The sequence below is a fragment of the Sporothrix schenckii genome, assembly GCF_000961545.1.
Source record: "Sporothrix schenckii 1099-18 chromosome Unknown Cont41, whole genome shotgun sequence".
NCBI classification, from domain to species: Eukaryota; Fungi; Ascomycota; class Sordariomycetes; order Ophiostomatales; family Ophiostomataceae; genus Sporothrix; species Sporothrix schenckii.
In genome coordinates, this window is record NW_015971142.1 from 2,879,673 (window position 1) to 2,903,282 (window position 23,610).

Here is a 23,610-nt window from a genome sequence, read left to right on the forward strand (position 1 = left end):
CGATATATCGGCAGACAAGTAACTTCCTACCAATAGCCGGCCGAACGACAGCGGGAACGTCAGGATACAGATTGCCAGTACGCTATACAGCTAGGGCCATTTTGGTGGCTAATAACGGCTCATTGAAGCTGGTCAGCGGCGCCAAATGACGCAAGAGTGAACAGGTTCGCGCCGAAACAGACGTAATGTTCGGCGCAGCCGGACAGTGGAGAGACAACTGTGGCTGTGCGGTGGGCTGAATGCTCTTTAGCGACTACAAGTCATGTTAAATGGTGCCGGGGAAGGACAGCAAGCAAGGATAGAACACAATGGCCGCTGCAACGGACCTGTTTGCGGCTGCAAAGTGCGCCAGCGAAGTAGTGGTCTTGGCAAGGCATCAGTAAACCAGCAAATGCGGAGCAAGTACGTCGGAGTCCACGTTTGAGCTTCAGAGTGTTGCGAAGCAACTTCAATTCAACATCATGAAGGCGTCGAGCGCTGAACCGTGTCGTAGAAAGAAGAAAGCGTCCGCCGCATAACCGTGAAACTAAGAGATTGGGAAATGGAAATTCGTGAAATATAAACCGGATCGCGATGTTGTCCCCGAGTAAAGTATGGCGGTTTCGGTATTGTATGCTTGTTTCTGGCCATAGCAAAGCGAATCGTGAGAAGGTGCTGAACGGCGTCAAGTGAAGCGCTGGGCAGCGGTCTGGTGATCAAGGTCGGGAGTCGGGTGAGTGAGACTTCGTTTGCAACCGTGGGTTTCTCGCTCTACAACGCGAGAATTTCCGTTATGAGTTTGTAAATTTGATTTGGAAAGTCGTCACTGGCGAAATCCAAAAATATCTCGACACCTTTTTCAAGTTGGCGTACGAATAGAAATATGTTGTTGGCGAAAAGAGGCCGCCTGTCTTGGTTTGAAGAGCACGGAGACGACGACCGACGAAATAAAAGTTGAGGTTTTGAGAGTGTGAGTCGTGTTTGAACTCTATCAAGAGCATTTATTTCAGGAGAATCTTAGGCGTCTGACTGACCCGAGTCGAATTCCTCAGTCGATGACCGGTACTAGGCAAGATATGTATCCAGATGCCTGACGCAGTTGCGACAGAACGCAGCACCGTTGCAGGATCATGCAAGTAAATATTAGACTTACGAGAACAAAGACAAGGCAGAAAATGTAGTCCTACTGAGTCCTATGAGAGCCGTAAAATGGTTAAAAATATGCAGGGACGGGGGAACAGAAGCGGGTTGGGGGGGCCATTTTTGGTGGCATCGGACGACATACTTTCGCGCAGCTCTACCAGAGGACTCAAGTGATCGCAGTGAGTTGGTATTCAAAAGTCTGAAGTGTCGGCCACAAGAATCTGGAGACAGAAGCTAAATGCCGAGAAGAGAGTTAACATCACTGTCGTGAAAATATGGGACAAGATCAGAGTCAAAATAAAGGCAAAGCAAGCATTCATTCACTTTATATGTTGTAGTCGATAAAGAGAATACTGTAAAAACGCCACAAGCTCGCATGCAAGACCATTCATATCGCTTGTTGGAGGCGATCTATGAACGCGGAGAAGTGTCTGTTGGATGGAGAGCAGGTTTCTAACGTGCATAGAGGTGGTTTATGGCATTTAAGCAGGTTACGTTTAACACAAGGGGTGTCGACAACACGGCAGAGGCGCGCAGCCCAAAATGCATCAGCAGCTGTTCACTGCCAATGTGACGCAACGGCAAGGCTACCACTTTAAGTAAACAAAGAACGTTGTTCACTTTTTTTGCCACTTACAACAGTGCTGTCCGCGCTCGTTTCATCAGCTTGGGGAAATTGGACTCTCTGATTGGCCTATTTGCGATCTGACCTTCGCTCTGGGGAACACGGCAAGGGATTACTGGTCAGGGAGCACCAATATCGATGCACCTCCATATGCAGCTCTTGCGATTTTCTTTGTTTACCAATGTCGCGATATCAAGGACTATATTCACCCAAACGGCCCTTTTTAATATTTTTCGACTATTTTTGGGCACTTCTTCTCGTTTTTCAGTCATCTTATCCGCGAAAAGTAGTCAGTCCTACAGTGAAGACGAAAATACCCTGCTCGACTTTCCGTCTCAAGGCTCACTGGAAGATGTTGAGGGAATGTGGATGGAGAGGGAATGTGGAGGCAGAGAGAACAAGAGAGGAAGGACTGCAGTGTGTGTTGTTTTACTTATAAACGACGATGTTCTATTGATGATGTTCTTGACAAAAATGAAGAAAGAAATCATATCCATCCCGCGAAACGAGCATCATCTGTCAACCTTTAGCTAATCTGAATATTGATATCACGAAGTTGTCTTTCAAGCTCCAACTACCGCCTCACCAAAGACAGTAGGTGTTACTACTTCTTTGTGGACTTACTTTGTTTAAGTTGTCCCTCGCAAAGCTTCCAACAACTATACAAGTGCAGTCACGCCGACGCCTTTGACTACTTCTAGTCTTCTCCATGCCAACAGCACAAGTGAGCTAGACGACTAACAGTAACAACGTTAAGAGCGATCCTACCTCTGTTAGACGACCGACATGCCCTCTTCTGGACAGTCTGTCACTTACTGCAACGAGTCGAAGGCGCACAAGTCGTCCAAGTCCAAGTCCTCCAAGGAGAACTCGGTCAAGATGTCGTCCCCCTACGGGTCTAGCTCCAAGAGCAGCTCGTCCTACTCTAATGCCCACAAGTCATACAAGACTTCTTCGTGCTCCTATGGAGAGAATGGCAAGCACTAGTTGCCCTCGGCTCGACGAGTAGTCGGCCGGTGCATCTTGGAGATCCGAGAAGCCGCACACCACCCCGCCGAGTACCTGAGTGGGCACAAGAGCATCTTAATATCATCGACCAAAGACCCGAAGGAACCATTTAAATCAACCAGAACTAATAAAAGACAAAAAGGAGATGATTTTACAACATATTGATGACCGGACACGACACGAACATCATGAGAAATTACTCTCGGTGTTATGAATCACACAACAGCACCACCACTAATACAATATACCCAAACATCGGTTACAGATACCCCAGGCGCGTCACTACACACGACCTCACTTGCATCTCTCGGCTGTCGCGCACGTTTTGTTTAAATTTTACTTTTTTGGCATTCCACAATTCAAAATTAGTTACATCAAAAACGGGAGAAGGACAGAAAAAAAAACAGACTAGAATCCTGGTCGTCGGTCTCTCAGGTAGAACCAATTCAGATAATATAATTATCCTCCCTTAATTCTCTCTTATTTGTCTTGCGGTGCTCCATGTTATTATTTTTCCACTTTGGGAATCGCTCCGTCTCCTTTACACCAGTCTGTCTTGGCTGTACGGAGTAATCAGTATGTAGTGCCTTTACCATCCATCCATCCCCAAGACAAATCAGAGCTCAGATCTATGCCAAGACACTACGGCAGTGAATCAGATGTTGAAGACACTTGGAGAGTTGCATCGTTCGATTTGTGCCGCGTGTTGTGCGCTCGATGTAAAGTGATGGGAAAACGGAGGAAATAGTGGGCTGGGGTGATAGGGCTGTGAGCTACAGGGCGAGATCGTATTTGACGAATACTTTGCAGCGAGTGGGTTTATTGAATGTCAGCGCTGGAGAAGCGCAGTGTTGCATGACCAGGTTATCTTATGTGGTAATTTTGGCTGTCGTTTGGCAACTGCCATTTCGCTATAGCCAAATCCGGTCCTGGACCCTGCGTAAAATGTTCAGTCGCGCTAGGAATAAATGTCAACGGGAGGTTGGTTGAAATATGGCCCCACTTATTTTCACCTGTTCCTGAAAATCAAACGGCCATCAACCAATCAAAATTGCGCTCGAGCCCCTATTTTGCGTTTGTTTGGTTTCTCTCCCCAGCCACAGTATTTCTCTGTCCGCCAAAAATGGTTTATTTACATTTCGCCACGGCTGCAAATCACCGTTTCCAGCCTTCTGCATTTCTGCTGCATTTCCGACCGCATCTGGCCAGGACAGAAAAAACAAGGATCACTTGGAGAATACATAAGAAAAGGACCCCAGCATCCTCCAATTTTTTTGGAGACTTTTTCTTCACCCTCGTATTTATCTTCACGTCAACAGTTTTCAAGGTTTGTTTCCTTTGACCATTACTCATTCATTCACTTCCCATCAAACGGCACTTCAGCGGCCTCACTTCACCGACATCACTTTAGCTCTTTCATAGCACTTCACCACTCATCACCTCCTCCAACTTCACCGCCAACCGCACATTTCAAACAACTCACATTATCACGACCTCGCTCAACACTCCAGTTCTCCTGTCATTCACAACCCACCCACCAATAGCACAAATTACTAGCAATCCTCCTCTCCACACAGCCTTCTTCTGGTCGCCCTTCTCTCGTTTCTACGATGCAGTTGCATCACCTCCCCGCGTCACTCTTGACTGTGGCGGTAGTCTTCTCCACAGTCGCCTCATCCCTGCCTTTTAGTCCCAAGCACAATGCCCCAAAAGGGCAGCAAAAACGAGACGCCGCAGTCGCTCCACGAGCGACCTACTCTGTCGTCAACATTGACGGCGGCAGCGGTAGTGGTGATGACAGTGGAAACGGAGGTGGCAGCGGCGCAACGACCACGTCTACAATACCGGCGTCGGGCACAAAAACAGCGACCGCGTTTCGAACCACTGTGGTTGTCGAGTCGGCCGAACCCACAGTCACCGACACGGATACGGTTGTGGTGACATCCACGACCGGACCAAAATCGCCAGTGACGACGCATGTCACAAAGATTTCCGTGGTGGGCGTGCAGGGGCCGTTGAGCACAACGACAGACGCCATGACAGACACGGCGTCTACGGGGGTAGTCGTCGTGACGGTATCGGAGACGGTGGTTCCGGTTCATTCTGCGGCGCATTCAGCAACGCCGTCGTCACCATCCTCGTCGTCACCGTCCTTGTCGTCACCCTCGTCATTCTCCTCGTCTGTCTCATCATCAAAGACACTCCCCGCGCCGTCCTTGGGCTCCTCCACTCCGGCCTTGTCCACTGCTTCGTCCTCTCAATCTCATACACACCCTCCATCACTCTCCTCTGCCACTTCGTCATCCTCGATAACTGCGTCCTCGTCCTCAGCATTGTCCTCCTCCTCCACACTAATCTACCACTCTCCCGCTTCCACTTGGTCCGGAGGCTACGGCCCTCCCCGACCCAGCCAGTCTACGTTTTCCACTTCCACCACATCCACTACAACGTATGACAACGGCCTCTGGCATCCACCCACACCCACCTCTCCGACCCGCTCCTCCTCTTCCACCTCGTCATCCTCCCCGACGTCTTCGTCCTTATCTGCCACCACCACCACCTTTAATGACGGGCAATGGCACCGGCCGACCACCAGCAGTGCCCCTCCCTCGTCTTTTTCGTCATCTTCCTCGTCGTCAAAGAGCTACGACAATGGACAATGGCACACCACGTACCCCCCAGAGAAAGGCACTGCTGGCCGCTTCCGTGCTTCCCGCTAATGCCAAAACGTTCTCTCTGCCTCAACGTTTCTATTCTCCCACGGCAGCTCAGTTCACTCCATGTATCATCACACACACACATCATTTCCTTTCTTATATTGTTCATTACTACATATTATTTTCAATGCCCATGTACAAGGCACCCACAACGACAGACGTAGACGGAATTTTGAGAACAGGGCAAGAACGGCAGAGCACTCTGCCGTCCGACCGAAATTGGACGAAAACTAATGATTAAGATTAATGGCTTATTGTTTATACAAGATGCAAATAGACAGACATGAAATACAACGCAGACTCTAAATTCAATATGATTTGTGGGTGAACTTCGTTGTAGTCAGCAAGCAAATTACTTGCTTTCGTCTGTTTTCTCGGTCTTCTCAGTCGTTTCCGTCTTCTCTGGTGTTTCTGTCTTGGCATTTTCAACATCACTCTTTTCCGTCTGAACCGGTGTGGGTTTGCGGATGTCACGCCAGCCCAGGAAAGAGGAGCAGACCAAGGCGGTAGCCGAGAAGGCAATTTGGAGGTACTACGCGGCTCATCAGTAATGCATTCGGCGACAAAAAGGACAATACCACAGGCTCGGTGACGACGACTCACATAAACATTGACCAGCGCCTTGTTGTACGCGAGAACAACACCGTTGATGTCGCTGGCCGGGATCACGTGGCGCAGGTCCGTCACGCCCGTGTTGATGACCGTCGCTGCGTCCACGGACGGCGCATACTTGGCCAGCGCCGCGCCAATCGTCGAAGTCAGCACTGTCCGCGCCGCGCAGATGGCCACGGCGCCGCCAAAGTACTGGCAAAACAAGACGTAGCTGACACCCAGCGGGATGTCCGAGGGCGGCACGTTCGCCTGGATGACTGTGACCAGCAGCTGGTTGACGAACCCGCGGCCGGCGCCACCCAGGATTTGGAACCCGATCCAGGAGCCGGCGCCCGTGGATGGCGAAAACGTCGTAAACAGACCCGACGCGATGAGCACCATGGAGTTGCCGCTCAGGAGCTCGGGCATGTAGTACCCGGTGCGCTGGACCAGGAAGCCGCAGAGGAACGCGGCAAGGAGCTGCGCGACGATGGTGGGCAGCAGCATGACGCCGCTGACCACGGGCGTGGCGCCCTTGACGCCCTGGAACCAGATGGGCAGGTAGGACATGAGAACAAAGACGCTCGCAGACTGCGCCAAGGCAGTGATGCCGCAAAAGACGTTGACGTAGCCATACCGCAGCAGACGGAACGGCAGCAGCGCGCGGTCGCCCAGGTACTGCGACCAAGCGGCAAAGACCCCAAACAGCACGGCGCCAGCGACCAGCAGCCCGATGACGACGCCCGAGCCCCAGGCGTACTTGGTGCCACCCCACTCGAGGCCGATCAGGAACAGGGCACACGCTGCGGCGAAACAAACGAACCCCGGGAAGTCGATGCGAGCCACCTGTTTGTACATGGTACCAAGGTGCTGACGGCGGCTGACTTGGGCCGGGATGCCAGAGCCAGATCCAGCAGCATTGTTGTCGGCGCGGTCGTTCTGGTCGTCTGTGTTTTGTGTGGGAACCTGAAGTTGCTTTGGTTTCTCTGTTGGCGCTGGCAGACGAACGATAAAGAGGAAGAGCAGGATGACAATGCCGCCTATGGGGAGGTTTCTATGGGGGCAAAAACGCATCAGTCTGGTGTCTTGTCATTTCTATGAATGCCCGCGTATAAACTCACATATAAAACACCCAGCGCCATGTCACTTGGGCTAATGCACCACCAAGGAGGGGTCCACCGACCTGGCCGAGGGCTACACCAGCCATGAGGGTACCGATGAGCATCGGCCGCTTCTCGAGAGGACGGATCGTCGTGATTATGGCCGTGGCACCCGTGAGAATGCCCGAGCCGCCGATCCCCGTAATGGAGCGACCGACAATCAGCATTGGCGACGATACAGCCACGCCGGAGATCAGGTTGCCAACCTCCAAGATGAAGACAAATACAATAAATGTGTACTGGTAGCGTCAATACGGAAACCGGTTGCGGTGGGCAAGGGGAAATGAGTCTGTTTGCGTACTCGAAGAGGGAATATGGCAAAAATCTTGCCTGTCAATGGCAACATTGCGCAGCTGTATCGTTAGTCACGGCATGTGAATGGCCTGCAACCCAAGCAGAGCAGACTTACTTGGAAATCAGATAGCTCGAGCTGTACCAGCCGACGTCTTGAATCGAATGAAATGCGTTGGTGATGGACGGTATGGCCTAGCTGGTGTTAGCAAGGGCACAGATAGACAAATATGAAACATGTCCTGTCCCGCTTACCGTTGAAATCATGGACGCATTCAGTGCGGACAGCAAAGTCGCCAGAATGAGCGAGCCAAATGTGAGCACGAATGGGAGGCCTGTCATGTATTGTTGTGTGGGAGCCTCGCTTTTCTCTGTGTCAGCCGTTTTGTCACCTTCGACATTGTCGCCGTCCTTGGCATTGCCGGCTGGACTCCCCGTGTCGTCGACTGCGTTGTCGCCCAGGACAGCAGAGCCCGGTTTTTCGTCGCCTCGTGCATTTGCCCAGACTGCTTCTGGAACTGCCGCTGGGGATGTGGACGACTCGCTCTCTTCTTTGCTGGGCCCCATGTTGGACACTATGAGAACGACCCGGTGAAGTGTTTCGATGGCAGTGATGAGACTGGGGACTGGATACGATGGGGGCTCCGAGAATGAGAGGAAGCAAGATTCTTATATATGAATTTTTTGTTGGTGTGCGATCCCAACAAACTTCAGAAGGCCCGGCCGCGAGTGCCGCGCCTGGACCGCGCCTACCTGCCCATATGCCCTGGCTCGACGTCCGTTTCCTCCCTTTAAAAACACAAGCAGAATACAACTGTTGCGACTAACATGCTCCTCAGTACCACACGAATGAAACAGAGCGGCATGCCGTACAAGGCGTTAGGGCTCAAGCATGGGATTCTATTGTTGGCAGGAACGGGTTTCGGGTTTACTCAATCGCCTACCTGCACCGCAAAATGAGGAAGGAGCAGATGTGGCCAAGATGGTCCTGTCGCAGCACGGCACGCCTTTTGGGGAAGGACAAAGGGACAAGTAAAAGAAAATAAAATCAAGGCAACCCACAGCGGGTCTGTCAATGGCAAACCATGTGTTATTCTCTTGACAGATCACCCTCTTGCCTGGTGGTTTAGAAAAGTCCGTCTTCACGGCGTTTTCGGTAAAGCCCGCTCCGTAGCAAATGCGTACGGCAGGTGCGACTAACGAGAGATCAATGGATGCAAGTGCGTCGACGTGCCACACTTTTTACCAACGTCAACGATGGTGCGAGCAAAACGTTCTTTGGCATTTCATGGGTTCTTGTGTCGTCTGTTTTCCTTTTCTATGGTTGAATTGAAAGCGTTGAACCTGTTAATCGTTGGTATTTTCGTGTAGCTACTGTATTTTGATGAATAAAAAAAATATCAGCACAACTCATTAACTAATTAAAAAAGAATAAAAAACCCATGAGAAGTAACGTATCGAATTTACGTCTCCGAAATTAAAACCAAATAATAAATCGAAATTCAAGATGAGCTACTGGTCGACAGGATCCAGCCTGGACCAATATGAAAGAAATACCATGCAAAGATTAGTAAACATAAAAGAACCAAGTCCCAGGACAAAAAGGTACATCACAAGCGAAAACCAAAACTGTCGACAGCCGATGACCAGCAAGCACCAACCGTCATCAAGAAGTCATCCGTGCTATGTCGTATATCGTATTTCGAGTCAAAATCATAGCCGAAAGAGAGCAACCGGGCAAATGGACTGCATCTCCTCCTATCCTCCTAATCCCGGACCGAGCTCACATGTGCAACTCTCGTTCCTTGTTGTCGGAGCATGGCCGTCTTTCTCTGCGTAAACCCGATGTAGCGGCTGATATTAGTAGCCCCAATTGGCCGTGCTTCCGGAGCCTGTGGTCCGTGTTAGCTTGAAAAGACTTGAAATTATTTGTGTTTCTATTCACCCTGTCTTTTATTGCACATCTTTTTGATTTTGCTTTTTGTCTGAAGGGCTCACTCACCATAACCTTGCTGTTGATAGCCACCCTCGAGGTTTGGGTCGTATCCTTGTGCGGCACCGCCACTGGCATCGTACGCATAGGCGCCGTAGTCCGTGGCCGCTGTGACGGGCGAGCCGTCGGCGGTAATGTATGTGCCGCCGCCGCCACCTGCGGCGCCGCTCGTTGTGTAGGCCATGTAGTCGCCAGAGGAGATCATATACGCGCCGCCACTACCACCCTCGCCGCTGGTGTCGTAGTATTCGTACTCGTAGCCGGTGTCCATGCCGGACGCGCCACTTGCGCTCCCACCCTTGGACGAGGAAGAGGACTTGCCACTGCTGCCGCCCTTTGCCTTGCTCTCGCTCTTCTCGCGGCGGCGCTTAAACCGAGCGACGTCCTGGTGCGAGACGCGTTTGCCGCGGACATTGTACTCTTCCTGCTCTTCCTGCTCGAGCAGCTCCTCATACTCGGTACCCTTGACGTACTTTGTCGTGAGGCCCCACTCCTTGAACTTGGTCTTGTACTGTTTGGGACTGGGATGTTAGGGTGTGTCAGTGCGAACTTGCGGTTGACGCTGTCATAAATATCGTCTTGAGGGACCTACGTTGCGCTGAAAAAATGCAGTGTCTTCATCTGCACAATGACTTCAGATAATGTGTTGTTTTGGTAGAGAACCGTGATCACATCGCGAAACTCTTCCCAGTCCTCGGCCTTTTCCGGACGGAACATGTCGGTGTTGGATGACTGTTGAAGCAAACTAGTATGAATGGATGCTTTCAGGAGAGCGTCGAATGTGGGACTTGACTTTGTCTTGGGTATATTGTCTTGATGCCTTGAGTACTGACCTTTTTAGGAACAGACATGTTGATGCTGGAGATGCCAGTTTATATAGTTTTTATTGTCCCAAGTATTATGGTAATATGTTGATGGTGGTATTGATGATGTCTGTTGGGCTGTCGAGCGGGAGCCGAGGCGGAATGCAACAAAATTAGGGTATAATGTGCAAAGCTGGAAAAGAATATCAACAAAAAGCAGCGGGAAGATGATGTACTGATGGTTGATGAAACGACGGAAGTAAAGACCAAGTGCAATGAGGCGATGAGCATGCAAACTTGGCCCCCAACAGACAACGGAGAGGAGGATGTAAGAGAGCAGGGGCGGTCGTCAAGTAGACTCAGGAATTGAAGCATAACAACACGGAGTGATGCCAAGTGAGGCCAACAGTGCTGCTGTGCGTACCTTTTGTTGACATTCGGTGATAGTTGAACACGGGTGGCAAATGCAAGCCACAGAAAGGGGGAGAATCGAAACCACAATAGACGCACAGTCCTTCTTACTCTTACTTTTATGCCTGATTCAGAGCCGTGCAGAAGCAAAGGACAGTGCGGAATGATTATTTCCATAAAAAAGATTGCTGTTTGATCGTGGTACCGGCGATGTGCGAAGCTGGTGTTTGTCATATGGAATAGGCAGATACATGGGGGTGCTTCATCACGAGGAGCGGCCCTGCTCCCACCACAGCGTCACGAGCCGCAGCCTAGTATAGATGGATGAAGTCATAGGCCAAGGGTCGCGGATCCGGGCCAGTCCGTAACCGTCAAGTGTCTACCTTGTAAGGCTTTTCCCTTTATGAACCAACCCCCGTTGGCACATGAAACGAAACGAGGACGGGTGTGAGGCAGATGGGGCTCTGACGTATATGGGAACTAAAAGATGCAAGTGTGCAAGTGCTCGGGAGTGAGAGACAGCAAGGAAATGAAAGGATGAAGTACACGGGAATAAGAACGATGTCGAGGCACTATAGCTTGTGATGACAGGAGAAGGGTCTCGAGCAAATTGACTGCGCCCTGGTGCAAAGGGATTCGACAAATGACGGGCGTGTCCGTCGTCCTGACGTTGTGTTTGGTATTATAGTTCTCTTACCCCTGCGTATATGTCCGTGAGGCGACCGGAGTAGGCCCATGCTCACAGTCTCTCGAAATCCAGCTGCTTGGCCCTCGTCTCGGTTCGTTACCCTTGAGGTCCCATCGGGTGCCCGTCGCCCATCGCCGTCATATCTCATGCATGGGGGAACCACTTGACAGAAAACTAACGCAGGCAGGTGCACATCATCTGCCACACACCCTCAGCTGCAGACCCTCACACCCCTCCCGGTGTTTTCAAGGTCGCTTGCGTGGTCCCAGAATCCAGGGTGCCCAAACAGAGAGGAGAGTTTGGCTCTGACGGCTTAGATAAGGAGCTTAGATCATGGTTTAAACAACCGGAAAGGATGGCACGACAGGCAACGAGACCCAAAATGCGTACACGGATGGAGGGGGCGTGCAAAATGTCTACCCCACGCACGTCACCATACTCGGGGCTTGCGAGAGTAACACACCAAAATGGAGTAGGGCAAATATAAAATAACATTAAAAATAAAAATAAACAGACCGGTCGACTGTATGCCCCATGGAAGGGGGGTGCATTTGTAAGTGATGTGTCTGTTGGGTGGGACGTAGGAGGGTATGTACAGTCTGTGCGAGGCTGAGACCATGACGGTATGACGCATGATGGAAGTATGGAGGACGAATAGAACCTTCATGACAGCTCGACGCAAGGCACCGATGAAGCCGGAGGTGCCACCGTACCACAGCGTTGCAGGGGCGCAGACTGTCCATGGCCTTTTCTTGATTCTTGGTTGGTGTTTGGGTATCTCGCCGAAGGATCGTAGTGGTACTGGTCACAATCGGATAACTTGGGAACAATATAGTCCATACGTTGAGTGGACGACTATGGATATGTGAGGAAATAGGGGCCTGTGTTGATTTGTGGACAGGCCAGTTTGTTTCGGAGACGACTGAATCAGGACTGTCAAAAGTCCGATTCGTGTAATGGGAAAGTGTACTTTAGCGTCCTACTGTTTTATTTTAAAAACAATTCCCGTCGTAATACTTTGAAAAGGTAGTTTGAACTGTGCTGACCAGGAGGATAAGGACGGTGTGTCAGCTTTGAATCCTTCGAAAATGTTTATAGACGTTGGGTGTGCGGACGACAGAAGGCGGACGGAACAGCCAAGGAAGTGAATTACAAATGCTGCAAATATCACTGTGAAGCAACATTCTCCGAAATCATTGAAATTGTGTCCGATGCTGTTAAATGGAATTGTCGTTTTCAAGTTAATTTTTATTTGAATTTATCATGTCGTTCAATATTTACTACGTTGTTTGAGGCTGGTAGCGTAGGATTTGGCAAAGGAATCGGAAAGGACCAGAGCCGGGACGCTTGCAATTCATTCAAGAAGGACAACATATCCAACAAACCAAACCGCAGTACGAACTTTCAGTACAAAAGTGACTCTACGGAGTCGAATTCAGGCACCTGCCAAGGAGGCGGCGGTTCAGACCGCAGCAACGGCATGGAACGAGTGCGCTGCAGTGGTCTGCCGTGATGCTGGAAACGTTGAGTGAAAAACGTTAAATGGACGCACTACGAGGGTACGGTCAGTACGTGCCATTGTGTGCGGAGGTTTTCCAGTAAGAAACATTGAAAATACGGTTATGAGGCAAATCGGGGTGCTGAAAAACGGGTTTATTGAGAAACGGTCCGTGTAGTTGAACCGACGGAGTATTTCCTTTCAAGACTACTAAAACGGACATTCGTGTCGAGTCCAGCACAATACGAAACTCTGGAAAGGTCTAGATGGGAAGAGATGAAAACACCGGCTCGCGGTCAGAGAGCACAAGGTCACTGCATGGCATGTGACTCTCCCGCGCCCCAATAGAAACAAGAAAGTCAACGCTTTGCGATGGGCCGGTTTTGTGGCGGTGGTTCTTTTCCCGTCAATTTCAGAAGTTGGTGTCGCTATCGGGCAGAATAACTCGTAAAGGCGATTGCGCCGGACCGTCAAGTGTTGGTAGCTGATTTATTTTGGATCGGTATGGCGTGGACATTTGATTTTGAATACGGAACGTCTCTCGCAGTGATGTATGAATTAAGCTTTTTTGTAGTGTTCATACACAATTGGTGTCATGTCTTGTTTATCCGCGCTACAATCCTTCGTATTTTCCTTGGTGTAAAAGGTGACGTCTTCTGTGCACATTACGCTCAAAGGAAGTCGTAGGCATGTTGCAAAATTGGTTTGTTTGCCGCGCCAAACCTTAGCGCTGCTGTTATATCCCCGACAGTTAAGCGTCGAATGTCAAGACCATCCAGTCGCCATTACCTGCCTCAGGTAAAATAAAACTGGCGAAGCGGGTGGGACGGCCTCATTCTCCCCTCCTGTTTTGCATTCAACATCTTGGATGCAATAAACGGCGTACTGCAATCGGCAAGGCCATGCCAGATCCTGAGGTACGAAAAGGCGGAGTGGCGCAGTCTCAAAAGCTAAAATCTTTTCGGACACATATACGAGCATATGGATCTTTCCCCGGCAGGCAGAAAAACGATGATAGGGGTTGCCAACGACAAAGTACTTCCTTAAGAGTTACTTGTTTTGGATGATCTAGAAATGTACACAAATTGTCCAAAAAGGGAGACAAAGGAGAAACAAACAGAAAGGCACATGATTTTGTCTTCGCCGCCGTGCCGCTTTTGACTTGGTCTTTGCCAGATAAAGGAGTCTGAAATGCAATTATTTTGTTTACAAACTCAAGTCACAAAGGGCAGAGGACAGAACTACATGAGGACGGCGTTTACCGGTTAAACATTGAACTTTTAGAATACCACTGTGCAGTTTCGTTGTCCGTTGCCTAGAATTTGGGGGCGGCTCTTGCCCCGTCGTGCCGCAGTCCTTCGCCATAGTTCGGTTTCCTCATTCGTACAGTCAATTCAATTATTTGTCTGCGTTGCAACCATAGGGGCCGTGGTGACAAATTCGCGACAAACTGTCCCTACGAACGTGGACTCCTTACGGCAACATGAAAATCCTTTGGGATATGGAATCATGTTACAGGACGCTGCGACTGGTGGATGCTTGGCTGTATTACTTTTCGAATAATAATGTGTACTCCTTAGCCAGTCTACAACAGGCAAATGCCCCCATGTCGTCGTCCAACTCGTCTCACCCCCCCTCCTCCCTCACCCATGTTACATGCCCCGATCCTTTGGTCACACCCCCCTCCCGCCTTTAACGTACCATTCATACTTGATCTTTGTCTTCCATAGGTGGGGGATGGAAACGAAGGATCGCATCAGCGACCCCTTTTATCATCTTCCTTCCCCATACGAGCGCCGGATGGGAATTGTTTGGGATGTGGGAGGATGACGATACCAAGCTATGCCCGCTTAAGCTTGTTCTGAAGCCTGCCGATTCGTGGTAAGGCTGAAGTTCCATCTTACTCTCACCTCTGTCATGAGACACGAGACATGGCAGCCACCGAGCCAGTACGATTGTGGTAAGACAAGATGCAGCTGTCAGAAGCTGTAGAATGGGGTGGCAACATAGGGCTGGGATGTTTCAGACCGAGCGTCCCGGATATTCAGCTTGTGTGCTGTATGGGCAGCGGAAAGCTTAAACATTGCTATCTCGCCCGAATAGAAACAACTTTCACATATTGGCCTACCTTTCCTTGTTGAGATACCAAAAAAAAACACCAACACAAAGCACAAAGGCAAAGAAAACAAATGGGGTAAAAGGCGGCCAGTTGCGGACGTAAATAGCCACAACAGATGCGCAGGTCTCAAACCTGGGCCACACCTTGTCGTTAGGCAGATCAGTTCAGAACCTACAGTCATAGGAGGGCAATCTATAAGAAACCAACAGGAAGAGAAAATGGATAAAAAGTAACCATATGCGCCCTGTTTTCCGATCAGATGATATGATGCAGCACATTTGGGGGCCAAAACCCAAATTCAGGACCCGGCTAGATGACGCTGTACAGTAAAGGCTCGACTCGGGGGTTCACGAGACCGGGCAATGGTCTTCAGTGCAAATTAATAGGACAAGAAATGAAATACACAGGAGGCAGTTAAAGACAAATATTTGGCGTAGGGGGGGTTGTGACAGTTGGCCTGTAAAAGAAGGAGGAAGGAATATGCGTCGACCCCATAATCCGGAAAGCGCCTTTCTGCACGCCCACATATGCGCCGCTCTTAGCCTAAAGTATCCTGCAGACCGAGCCTGCTTGGCGCTCAGGCGCTCAGGTTTCCTCTTTCAGGTCTCATTCGACTTACTGCCAGCAGAACGTTAGGTCAAGATATGCTCCATGTACGTGGGATATTAAAAAAAAAAATCCTATGGTTAAAGCTGTTTGTAGTATCACGTGACAAGACGTCACTCCCAAAACGGGACGTACAAGACCATAATGACGTGCGGGCAGCTCCTTCCGAACGAACGTTGTTTGAGTCACAGACATAAGCAAAGGTACAACATAACACCGGAGTCTTCCCTTCGTACAACCACACACTGCACGATAGACAAACAAGCGAGGCGGCACCACAGCCATTACGGGTCGGGTTTGGGAGTCGTTACGATCGTGATAACTGTCACTGCACGATATGTTCCGTTTCCACCAAACTGTGAGTAGCGAAACGTTGCGAGTGCAGAAGCGACAAAGTCTTTATCCTACGTTTCCTTCTCATCTTTCCTTCCGTGTTCTAACATGACAAGTAGGCCAAGCATTGAGTCACGGCAAGGCACCGATCGAGTCAAAACAGCGCGAGGCCAACCTGTCCTGGGCTCCTGGGATACGAAAAGCAGAACAAATACGACTGGCCACATCGAAGCAACATTATGTCGGATCCTTCATCTACGGCAGCGGCAGCTGCTGCCGTCTCCGACGACTCAAGCTACGTTGACGACAACGACCAGATCCGCTCATTGCTTCGAAACTTGCCGTCGCTCAAGGGGCCCTACGCGCCTGTCGACTGGGCGGCCTTTCCGACGACGCCCCAAGCAGCCTTTGTGCGGTGGCTCCGCGACGCTATTGCAGAGGGTGGCAAGACCGCCGCAGCATCGGCGACGCCCTATGAGCCGCACGCCATGACTGTCTCGACCGTCGACGCCGAGGGGCTGCCGGACGCCCGCGTTCTCATCCTCAAAAACGTGGACGGCCGCGGCTGGCATTTTGCCGTCAAGGCCGCCAGTCCCAAGGGCCGCCAGCTCATGGCCAATTCGGCGTGCTGTCTGACTTTTTATTGGTCGTCACTCGGCCGGCAGGTACGCATCCGTGGCCGGGCCCTGCCGTTGCCGGTCGAGGAATGCGCCGCTGATTTCTTGGCCAGGCCACTGGCTTCGCGGGTCAGCGCGGTGGCGTCACCGCAAAGCGAGGTCATGGTGGACCCTGCAACGTCCGAAAACGAACTCTCAAAGAGGACGGCCGAGGCACAGGCCCTGTTTGACAAGGACCCGGAGTACGTATCGCCCGGATGGCTCGTGTACGCCGTGGCGCCGACGGACGTGGAATTCTGGCAGGGAGCAACAGACCGCCAGCACCACCGACTTCGGTATGTGAGAGAAGATAGCACTTTGGGATCGGACACAGTCACCTGGAGGAAAGAACGGCTCTGGCCGTGATTATACACAAGCCAGGCAGGGCGGAAAGCCGCCAAAGCCAAAGATGGAGGTTTAGGAAGCTCGGCCAGATTCTCGGCTCTGCTGCCACGACCTATGAGCATGACTTTGTGCACACGAGGGACGTACTGTATCTCAAAGGGCTTTTTTTTTTCCCCTCTCTAGAGGATATGGCGCCGATGTTGAGCGAAGAAATGTCTCCGAGGTGGATGTGCTTGTTGGCGTGTAAGTGCTGAAAAAGTGGACCAGCGGACCGCCTGTCAACTAGCCAGGAACGTTGAAGTGCAGACGAGTCATTTGCCGAAATTCTACTTTGAAAACGACGGGCAGCAGGGCGGCGGTACTTAAAACTTGGGAACTTTAGCGGATTGCCTGGTGTAACTGTCGAGCTGGGTACATTTACACGACAATGGGGAGTATTGTTGTGTGACGCAACCCATACCAAGTGGGGTCGCAAGTGATTCTCCATCACCACATCCAATGTCCCGGCCGCATCACAACACTTTGCGACCATGGCGGTATATTTGAGCAAGTTTTGTCGCTTCCAGAAAACATTTATTGAGCTAAGTCGTCCATTCTTAGTTGTAATCCTATTTTCGACGCGTTGACCGGCCAAGAACTGCCTTTTCGGAGACTTTTCGGCCACAAAGAACCAAGAAGGTACGCAGCAAAAAAGTCTCCGAGAAGAGGCAAACTGTCGTCGATTCTGTATAAATACTCCTGAAAGTGTACAGATCCAGGAGATAATTGAAAGATATCATCCTCATGTTTGACATTGACATCTTCAACACAAACCAAAAACACACCAGCCACTCGACTTGAAGCGTGGGACAGGTAATGCCTACGGACTTGGGCTACAATAAGCAACACCAAACGTCTCAAAAGTACCAAAAGAAGAAGACCGGCTTTCTCTACAACACAACAGCTTTCCTTGCCCTCACAATTATTCTCGCACTCCTCGCAGCCTACTTTGTCCTTCCGTCTCGCCTTACAACAAAAGTCGCAACGACGTCGACACCAGCCACCATCATGGACGTTGACATTCCCAATCAGCCCAAGGACGGCAAGACCTGGAAGGAGGTTAACAAAGAACACTATGAGTGAGTAAGGAGGACGGTATGGGTAGTAATGCTACGTATTCAGAGCGCTAACCAACTTAACTGCGTAGCAACCTGCCCGAGGACACTTTCAAGATCAAGTGGATCGCCGAAATGCACCGCCAGATCATTGACTACCTGACGACCAACCGCGTGTGGATCGGCGTCCCGGAGGGGGCCAGCGCCGCCGACGGCACAGGCATCCGCCTGCTGGACTATGCCTGTGGCAGCGGCCGCATCTCCACGGCCCTGGCGCCCTACGCAAAGCACCTGCGCGGCATCGACATTTCGTCGACCATGGTGAAACGGTACAACGAGGCGGCGGTGGAAGCGGGTTTCACGCCGGAGCGGATGCGCGCGGTTGAGGCAGACCTGGCCACCGGCACGGACTCGTCACTGGCCAAGGCAGCCGAGGGCGACGAGTTCCAGGGGTTCGACGTCGCCCTCATCTCCATGGCCCTGCACCACGTGGAGCACCCAGTGGCCGTGCTGCAAGGTATGGCGAGCCGTCTGGTGCCGGGTGGCAAGTTGCTGGTGATTGACCTGCACATGGCGGACGGTGAGACGGAAGATGTACCCACTGGCCATGGACACAGTCATGAACACCTTCATGAGCACGGGCATGATCACAGTCATGGGCACAGTCATGGCCACGGTCACGACCACGGCCACGACCACGGCCACGACCACGATCACAGTCACAACCCCGATCACAGCAACGCCAAGGCACCTGGCGGCTTGCATACCGTAGTCCACCGCGGCTTCACCGAAAAAGACATGCTGCGCATTTTTTGGCGAGGCTGGGCTAGTCCACGGCGAGATTCGGGTCAACACCGAGGTGTCGCAAGTCCCACCGCAGATTGGCGGCGGCAATCTGCGGTTGTTTTTCGGCGTGGCGGAGAAACCGTCAGTCTAGCTGCATGGTGGTTGCAGTTGTATTCAGATCCCAAATGGGAGAGTCACTGTGGCGTCGCGCTTGTAATGGCACATTTTGTTCTGGGGATAACATTAATATGGACTCTTTATGACATATAAGTAGTATACAGGATCATGAACAGAGATAAAAAAGTGCGTAAAAAATGTACAAAAAAAATTACAACTGTATGTTAAAATGGGAATAAGGAAGCAGTGCATGGTGGTATCGGCCGTTATGAGAGTACAAATGTTGCTTCGCGAGTCGTAAAACATCAGAAACATAGAAGAAATCAGTGACAAAACTGGCAACATAATTAACAGCATTGGATATCATAGACCACAGCCAATAATTATCTGGCGCCTTTCTTCTCATCGTCCGTCGTCACGATAGGCGCAACACCCACGGCAATGGCAGTCCGGTCGGTATCGTTACTAGCGCGAGCATACGTGTCGTCCTTCTCAGACACAAACGTGGGGTCTTTGTCCGTCGTCTTTTCCGTCATGTCTATCGACATGGCAGGTACTGTTGCCGTATTGCCGCGTGGCCATCGCCAGCGAAAGAAGGAAAAGAAGCCGCCACGTGGTGTCTCGTTGGCGTTGGCGTTGGCGTTGGTGTTGCTGTTGCCAGGTTGTGCTACTGCTCCGTCTTCCCCGACCGGCGCCGTCTTCGGAGGTATGTAGTTGTTGGACCCAATGCCGAACTGTGCGTTCCACTGACGCTCCCATTCTTGCTGTATCGCCAGCTCCTCGAGGTCGTTCTTTTTCTTCTGGCGACGGTAGCGGATTTCGTTCCGGATGCCCTTGATGAGGTAGTAGAACACCATTATAACAATAATGAGGGTCACCGGGTTGAGGGTGATGATCAGAATGTTGCGGATCATCTCCTTTTTCTGTTTCTTCGCACGGGCAGCATCGGAAGCATCGTCGCGAGTGGTGATGGACGAGAAGGAAGGAGGTAAGAAGGCCGGGGGATGTGACAAATGATTGCTGATGGCAGGTGACAGGGCGGTGTTGCTCAACGGGGCCATTGTGTGAGTCGCACACGGAAGGAATGAGGAGCAAAAGAATGGTAATGTACAGAGAGAAATTGAAGACAGAGAAGAAAACCGAAGCAGGTGTGAGCCTCTGGGGTTGAAATAAGGTTTTCGCGGACGGCGGATGGGTTGTCAGCGATGTGGGTCGTTGGGCCACTAAAGAGTGGTCGAAGCAGTGGCGGTTCCAAGGCAGCCTTGTGTAGGAGCCTATCATGAGATACGCCCAGCCAAGAACGACGAGTCGGAACGGTAAAGGCGAGCCTCATTCACGTCGTGACGAGTTTTGGGACGCATATCTGAACCACTGTTCGTTGCTGTGTCCTGGCATGTGAGGGGTTTAACGGGTTCAGGGATGGATGCCAACAGTGAACTCAGCCTCGCCCGTCAACCTAGTGTTCTTGGCTGCATGTGAAGTCGCTGGGCGCTGTTTTGTTTTGTTATGTCTTGGCTCACCGGACTTGCAGCTAGAAAGAACCCTTGATAAGACCGCTGCCACTGGAGATGTTTTTCCCGTCGCTGGAGAGAAACGTCTCCGTGGCCTCGGCTGTCGTCTCATTCTTTTGCGCAATGGGCGGTGGTGGTGGCGGTAAAACCTCAACAGCATCGGGATCTTCTTGGTCAGGCAAGTCGGGCATCACGACCACGGGATCCAGAGGCATCAGTGGGCGGTTTAATGGCGGCGGTTCACGATTGTCGCGATTGCGTGGGAGGGCGCCAACCCGGTTGGGATTGGCCGCGTTCGCGGCCGGCTTGGGCTTCCCTTTATTGTTGCAAGCGCTGAAACACCCGACGACGCATCCGAGAAGGGTGATGGGCAGCAAGACAGTGAAGAACAGGAAATACTTCAAGCCCGTAAGCCAGGCTTTACCGTAGGCTTTCCAGGTGCCGCCTCTGCGGAAATGGTTGCGAGTCCAGCTATAGAGGAACCACAGAACGACGCAGCCACCGATGATGGGCAAGATGATTTCGTAACGTTTATGATTCGTATCGCTGTCGGTCTCGTCGTCTCGTTTTGCTCTATTCTTATTGTTGTCAAAATGCTCGAAGAGAACACCGGCGACGCGGTGGAAGGCAATCGAAGGCGTGATTGGTGTGTGTGATGGTGCGGATGTGACTGGGATCGTGGATTGAAAGCTTCGTGAGGTGAGCGATCCTGTTCGTAGAGAGGATGCTGTGTTGGATATGTCGTGTGTTGGTACCAAAAGGCGGCTCTTGAAGGCTGGTATTGGTGCCATGGCGATGCGATGCTGTGCGAAAGGTCGAAATTGTTACGAACAATTGAAGATAAGAGGTACAAGGCAAAAAACAAAGCGAGGCCAAGAAAAGGTGAAATCAGACGAATAAATGAGAAGCAAGTCATTCTAAGAACTGCAGGTCCCAGCTCTACGATTTCAAGGCCTCCAGCCGCGTCTCGTACACCATTCTGCTCGAGCTGATCGAGTCATTTGCTTTTCAGTCGCGCTGCGCCTGCGCCAGTTATGTTCAACCATCAAAGCGTCACACCCCCGTGTTCTCGATCGCAGTCGTTTTGTCCATTTCCGTCCTTCTTCTCGGCCGGTGACATGAAAAGGCTGTCGGTAACCGTATTCTGAAGTGACCTTCCAGAGGCCAGGCAGTTTTGCAAAACTGCCAGGCTGACCGTGGCAAGCAGCTCTTGGAACTCGGACAGTTCAGGATAGTGCAAGGCAGAAGAGCAACAAAAGGCAGTCATTGGAAGTCAGGGGGCCATTGGAGACCATCAGAGCTGCCACTTTGCACGCTCGCGTCGGCACGGCCAGCCATCGACCTAGCGCGAATTCCGAGGCTGTGGTCGTATGGCAGCCTTCCAACCTTGTCGGTTCAGTCACTGCGCCCCAAACCTGGCAAGTTATGTTAAGCTTTGCTCTGAATGAAGGCTGAGTGAGGTTGACAGTCCTGGCAACATAACTGCCAACATAACGACCAGATTTTCCTGACGAGCGACCGACGGATGGACAGTGGAGAGCCTTTATTTGCCCCTGGACAGCACCCTTTAACTCGTCGCGTCTATGCGGCAATGATACTCGTGGCGTTTTTCAAGGTCAAAGCCGTTCTGCGCCCAACAGATTTCGGCCAAGATGCGACTTCTCGGTCGACGTTTATCGTCGGCATCAGCGGTCGACCCGGTCGAAACAAAGAAACTGTCGTCAATCAACAGCGGTCGAACTCGGTGCAAGCTTCTTTTTGAGAGGGTGTGCAGAATTGGTGTCAAGAGGCCCGACACATAGACGCCAATAGGTCGTGAGGGGAAGAAGTGCAGGCTGTCTCGATTCTTGTGGGCTCGTCTGATTTGCCGTTGTGTCTTTCCAAGTGGGAGGGAGACATTTGCATACACTCGTACTCCTTTCTGGCAAGAGCGACTGGCGGGGTTGCGGTGATGGCCAGCGCGACAACCACGAACCTGGCAATCGCCTTGGGACCCCCGCACCAGTATTTTGACACGGACATGTCAAGTAGGCACGCCCTGTGACAACGGGACGCAAGCAACGCTGACGCCGAAACGTTGCACAGCACCTGCCACTCTTATCGGATGCGGATGTGAATGTCGCTCCTTCCGTTCCCCGTCGGATCTTGATTGCTTTTCGTTGCAGGTCAGTCTTCGTCATTATTTACTGAGTGTTTTGCAGTTATAACAAAAGCCATTTTCTGGTTTGTCATCTTTGCTGTCATCATCTCTTCACACTGCCCTCGTCTTTTGCTTCCGACTACTTTGTTTCTTCATTCACTTGCAGCCCCACCTCTAAACTTGCTGTCAACCTCTACTGCAACTTGTCATCCTTTGTTTTTGTGTTTTTGTATTTGTCATTCGTGCATGTCTCTGGTCGTGTTCTTGTAGCTGTTCTTGTTCCTGTTCCTGTTCCTGTACCTGTACCTGTGCTTGTGCCTGTACCTGTGTTCACTGATCGGTCAGGTTACGGGGTCATGCCTATCATGCCACCGTACGGAGAGCTGTTGTGTGGTTCGCAGCCTGCCGCACGGAACAGCTAATCACTTCTGGAAGAACAGACAAGGAATTATCTGCGGTAACCGTACCCACCACAGGTGTACCAGAGTACCAGAGTCAAAGTGTGGCTATACCTGCCAACCGTAACGTATTTGCAAACATGGAGAGATTCACACAATTCACGTTGCAAGATCGTCTAACCTCGTCGTGGGTCAAGCGACAAGCGCAGACCCGTTGGTGCGTTCTTTCTTTCTTTCTTTTTTACTTCCCCATCACAGTCTTCACCTCGCATCGCCCGATTTAGTCCGCTCGGAGTCATACAGAAACAATCTATCGGGGCGAGTACGACTGGACGTCTTGAGGAAGCGAGATTTGGCTGCGAGATTGATGGCCTGCTTGCAGGGAATAAAAAAGAAAGCAAAACGAGACGACAACTAGGACCATGACCCGGTCGATAAGACAGGTGTGCAGGACAGGCCTCCGACCCGGTCCCGATGCATGTTCCAGTAGACGTAGCGAGGCGACTGGCCAGGTTCGGGGCTCGTCCGCCATGCGTTTTGTTTGCTTTATGCAGGGGATAATGGCCTTCGTACGAACGGCATGCGAATCTGCATTGTG

General features: G+C 51.3%; 9 protein-coding genes across 9 annotated transcripts; 4 read left to right on the top strand and 5 right to left on the bottom strand.

Moving 5' to 3' along the window:
* Positions 1-2,533: 2,533 nt before the first annotated feature.
* SPSK_11037 (uncharacterized protein) lies at positions 2,534-2,734 on the top strand (the record flags this gene model as incomplete). Its single annotated transcript, XM_016737256.1, has 1 exon — positions 2,534-2,734. The coding sequence occupies one exon, from the start codon at positions 2,534-2,536 to the stop codon at positions 2,732-2,734; it is 201 nt and encodes a 66-aa protein (XP_016591273.1).
* Positions 2,735-4,365: 1,631 nt separating this feature from the next.
* On the top strand, positions 4,366-5,475 carry SPSK_07690 (uncharacterized protein; the record flags this gene model as incomplete). The annotated part of the gene is made up of 1 exon (XM_016734347.1): positions 4,366-5,475. The coding sequence occupies one exon, from the start codon at positions 4,366-4,368 to the stop codon at positions 5,473-5,475; it is 1,110 nt and encodes a 369-aa protein (XP_016591274.1).
* Positions 5,476-5,824: 349 nt separating this feature from the next.
* On the bottom strand, positions 5,825-8,081 carry SPSK_07134 (MFS multidrug transporter; the record flags this gene model as incomplete). Its single annotated transcript, XM_016733802.1, has 6 exons — positions 5,825-6,004; positions 6,076-7,117; positions 7,185-7,462; positions 7,525-7,576; positions 7,633-7,709; positions 7,770-8,081. 6 exons carry the CDS (start codon positions 8,079-8,081, stop codon positions 5,825-5,827), a joined length of 1,941 nt encoding a protein of 646 aa, XP_016591275.1.
* Positions 8,082-9,374: 1,293 nt separating this feature from the next.
* SPSK_07863 (uncharacterized protein) lies at positions 9,375-10,224 on the bottom strand (the record flags this gene model as incomplete). Its single annotated transcript, XM_016734516.1, has 3 exons — positions 9,375-9,406; positions 9,517-10,028; positions 10,100-10,224. The coding sequence occupies 3 exons, from the start codon at positions 10,222-10,224 to the stop codon at positions 9,375-9,377; spliced, it is 669 nt and encodes a 222-aa protein (XP_016591276.1).
* Positions 10,225-16,204: 5,980 nt separating this feature from the next.
* On the top strand, positions 16,205-17,042 carry SPSK_10785 (pyridoxamine 5'-phosphate oxidase; the record flags this gene model as incomplete). The annotated part of the gene is made up of 2 exons (XM_016737061.1): positions 16,205-16,917; positions 17,003-17,042. The coding sequence occupies 2 exons, from the start codon at positions 16,205-16,207 to the stop codon at positions 17,040-17,042; spliced, it is 753 nt and encodes a 250-aa protein (XP_016591277.1).
* A 779-nt stretch (positions 17,043-17,821) lies between these two features.
* Positions 17,822-18,997, top strand: SPSK_07655 (uncharacterized protein; the record flags this gene model as incomplete). The annotated part of the gene is made up of 3 exons (XM_016734314.1): positions 17,822-18,084; positions 18,153-18,828; positions 18,857-18,997. 3 exons carry the CDS (start codon positions 17,822-17,824, stop codon positions 18,995-18,997), a joined length of 1,080 nt encoding a protein of 359 aa, XP_016591278.1.
* A 349-nt stretch (positions 18,998-19,346) lies between these two features.
* Positions 19,347-20,024, bottom strand: SPSK_07969 (uncharacterized protein; the record flags this gene model as incomplete). The annotated part of the gene is made up of 1 exon (XM_016734621.1): positions 19,347-20,024. One exon carries the CDS (start codon positions 20,022-20,024, stop codon positions 19,347-19,349), a length of 678 nt encoding a protein of 225 aa, XP_016591279.1.
* Positions 20,025-20,494: 470 nt separating this feature from the next.
* On the bottom strand, positions 20,495-21,265 carry SPSK_07911 (uncharacterized protein; the record flags this gene model as incomplete). The annotated part of the gene is made up of 1 exon (XM_016734564.1): positions 20,495-21,265. One exon carries the CDS (start codon positions 21,263-21,265, stop codon positions 20,495-20,497), a length of 771 nt encoding a protein of 256 aa, XP_016591280.1.
* A 254-nt stretch (positions 21,266-21,519) lies between these two features.
* SPSK_08222 (uncharacterized protein) lies at positions 21,520-21,741 on the bottom strand (the record flags this gene model as incomplete). Its single annotated transcript, XM_016734858.1, has 1 exon — positions 21,520-21,741. One exon carries the CDS (start codon positions 21,739-21,741, stop codon positions 21,520-21,522), a length of 222 nt encoding a protein of 73 aa, XP_016591281.1.
* Positions 21,742-23,610: the final 1,869 nt, after the last annotated feature.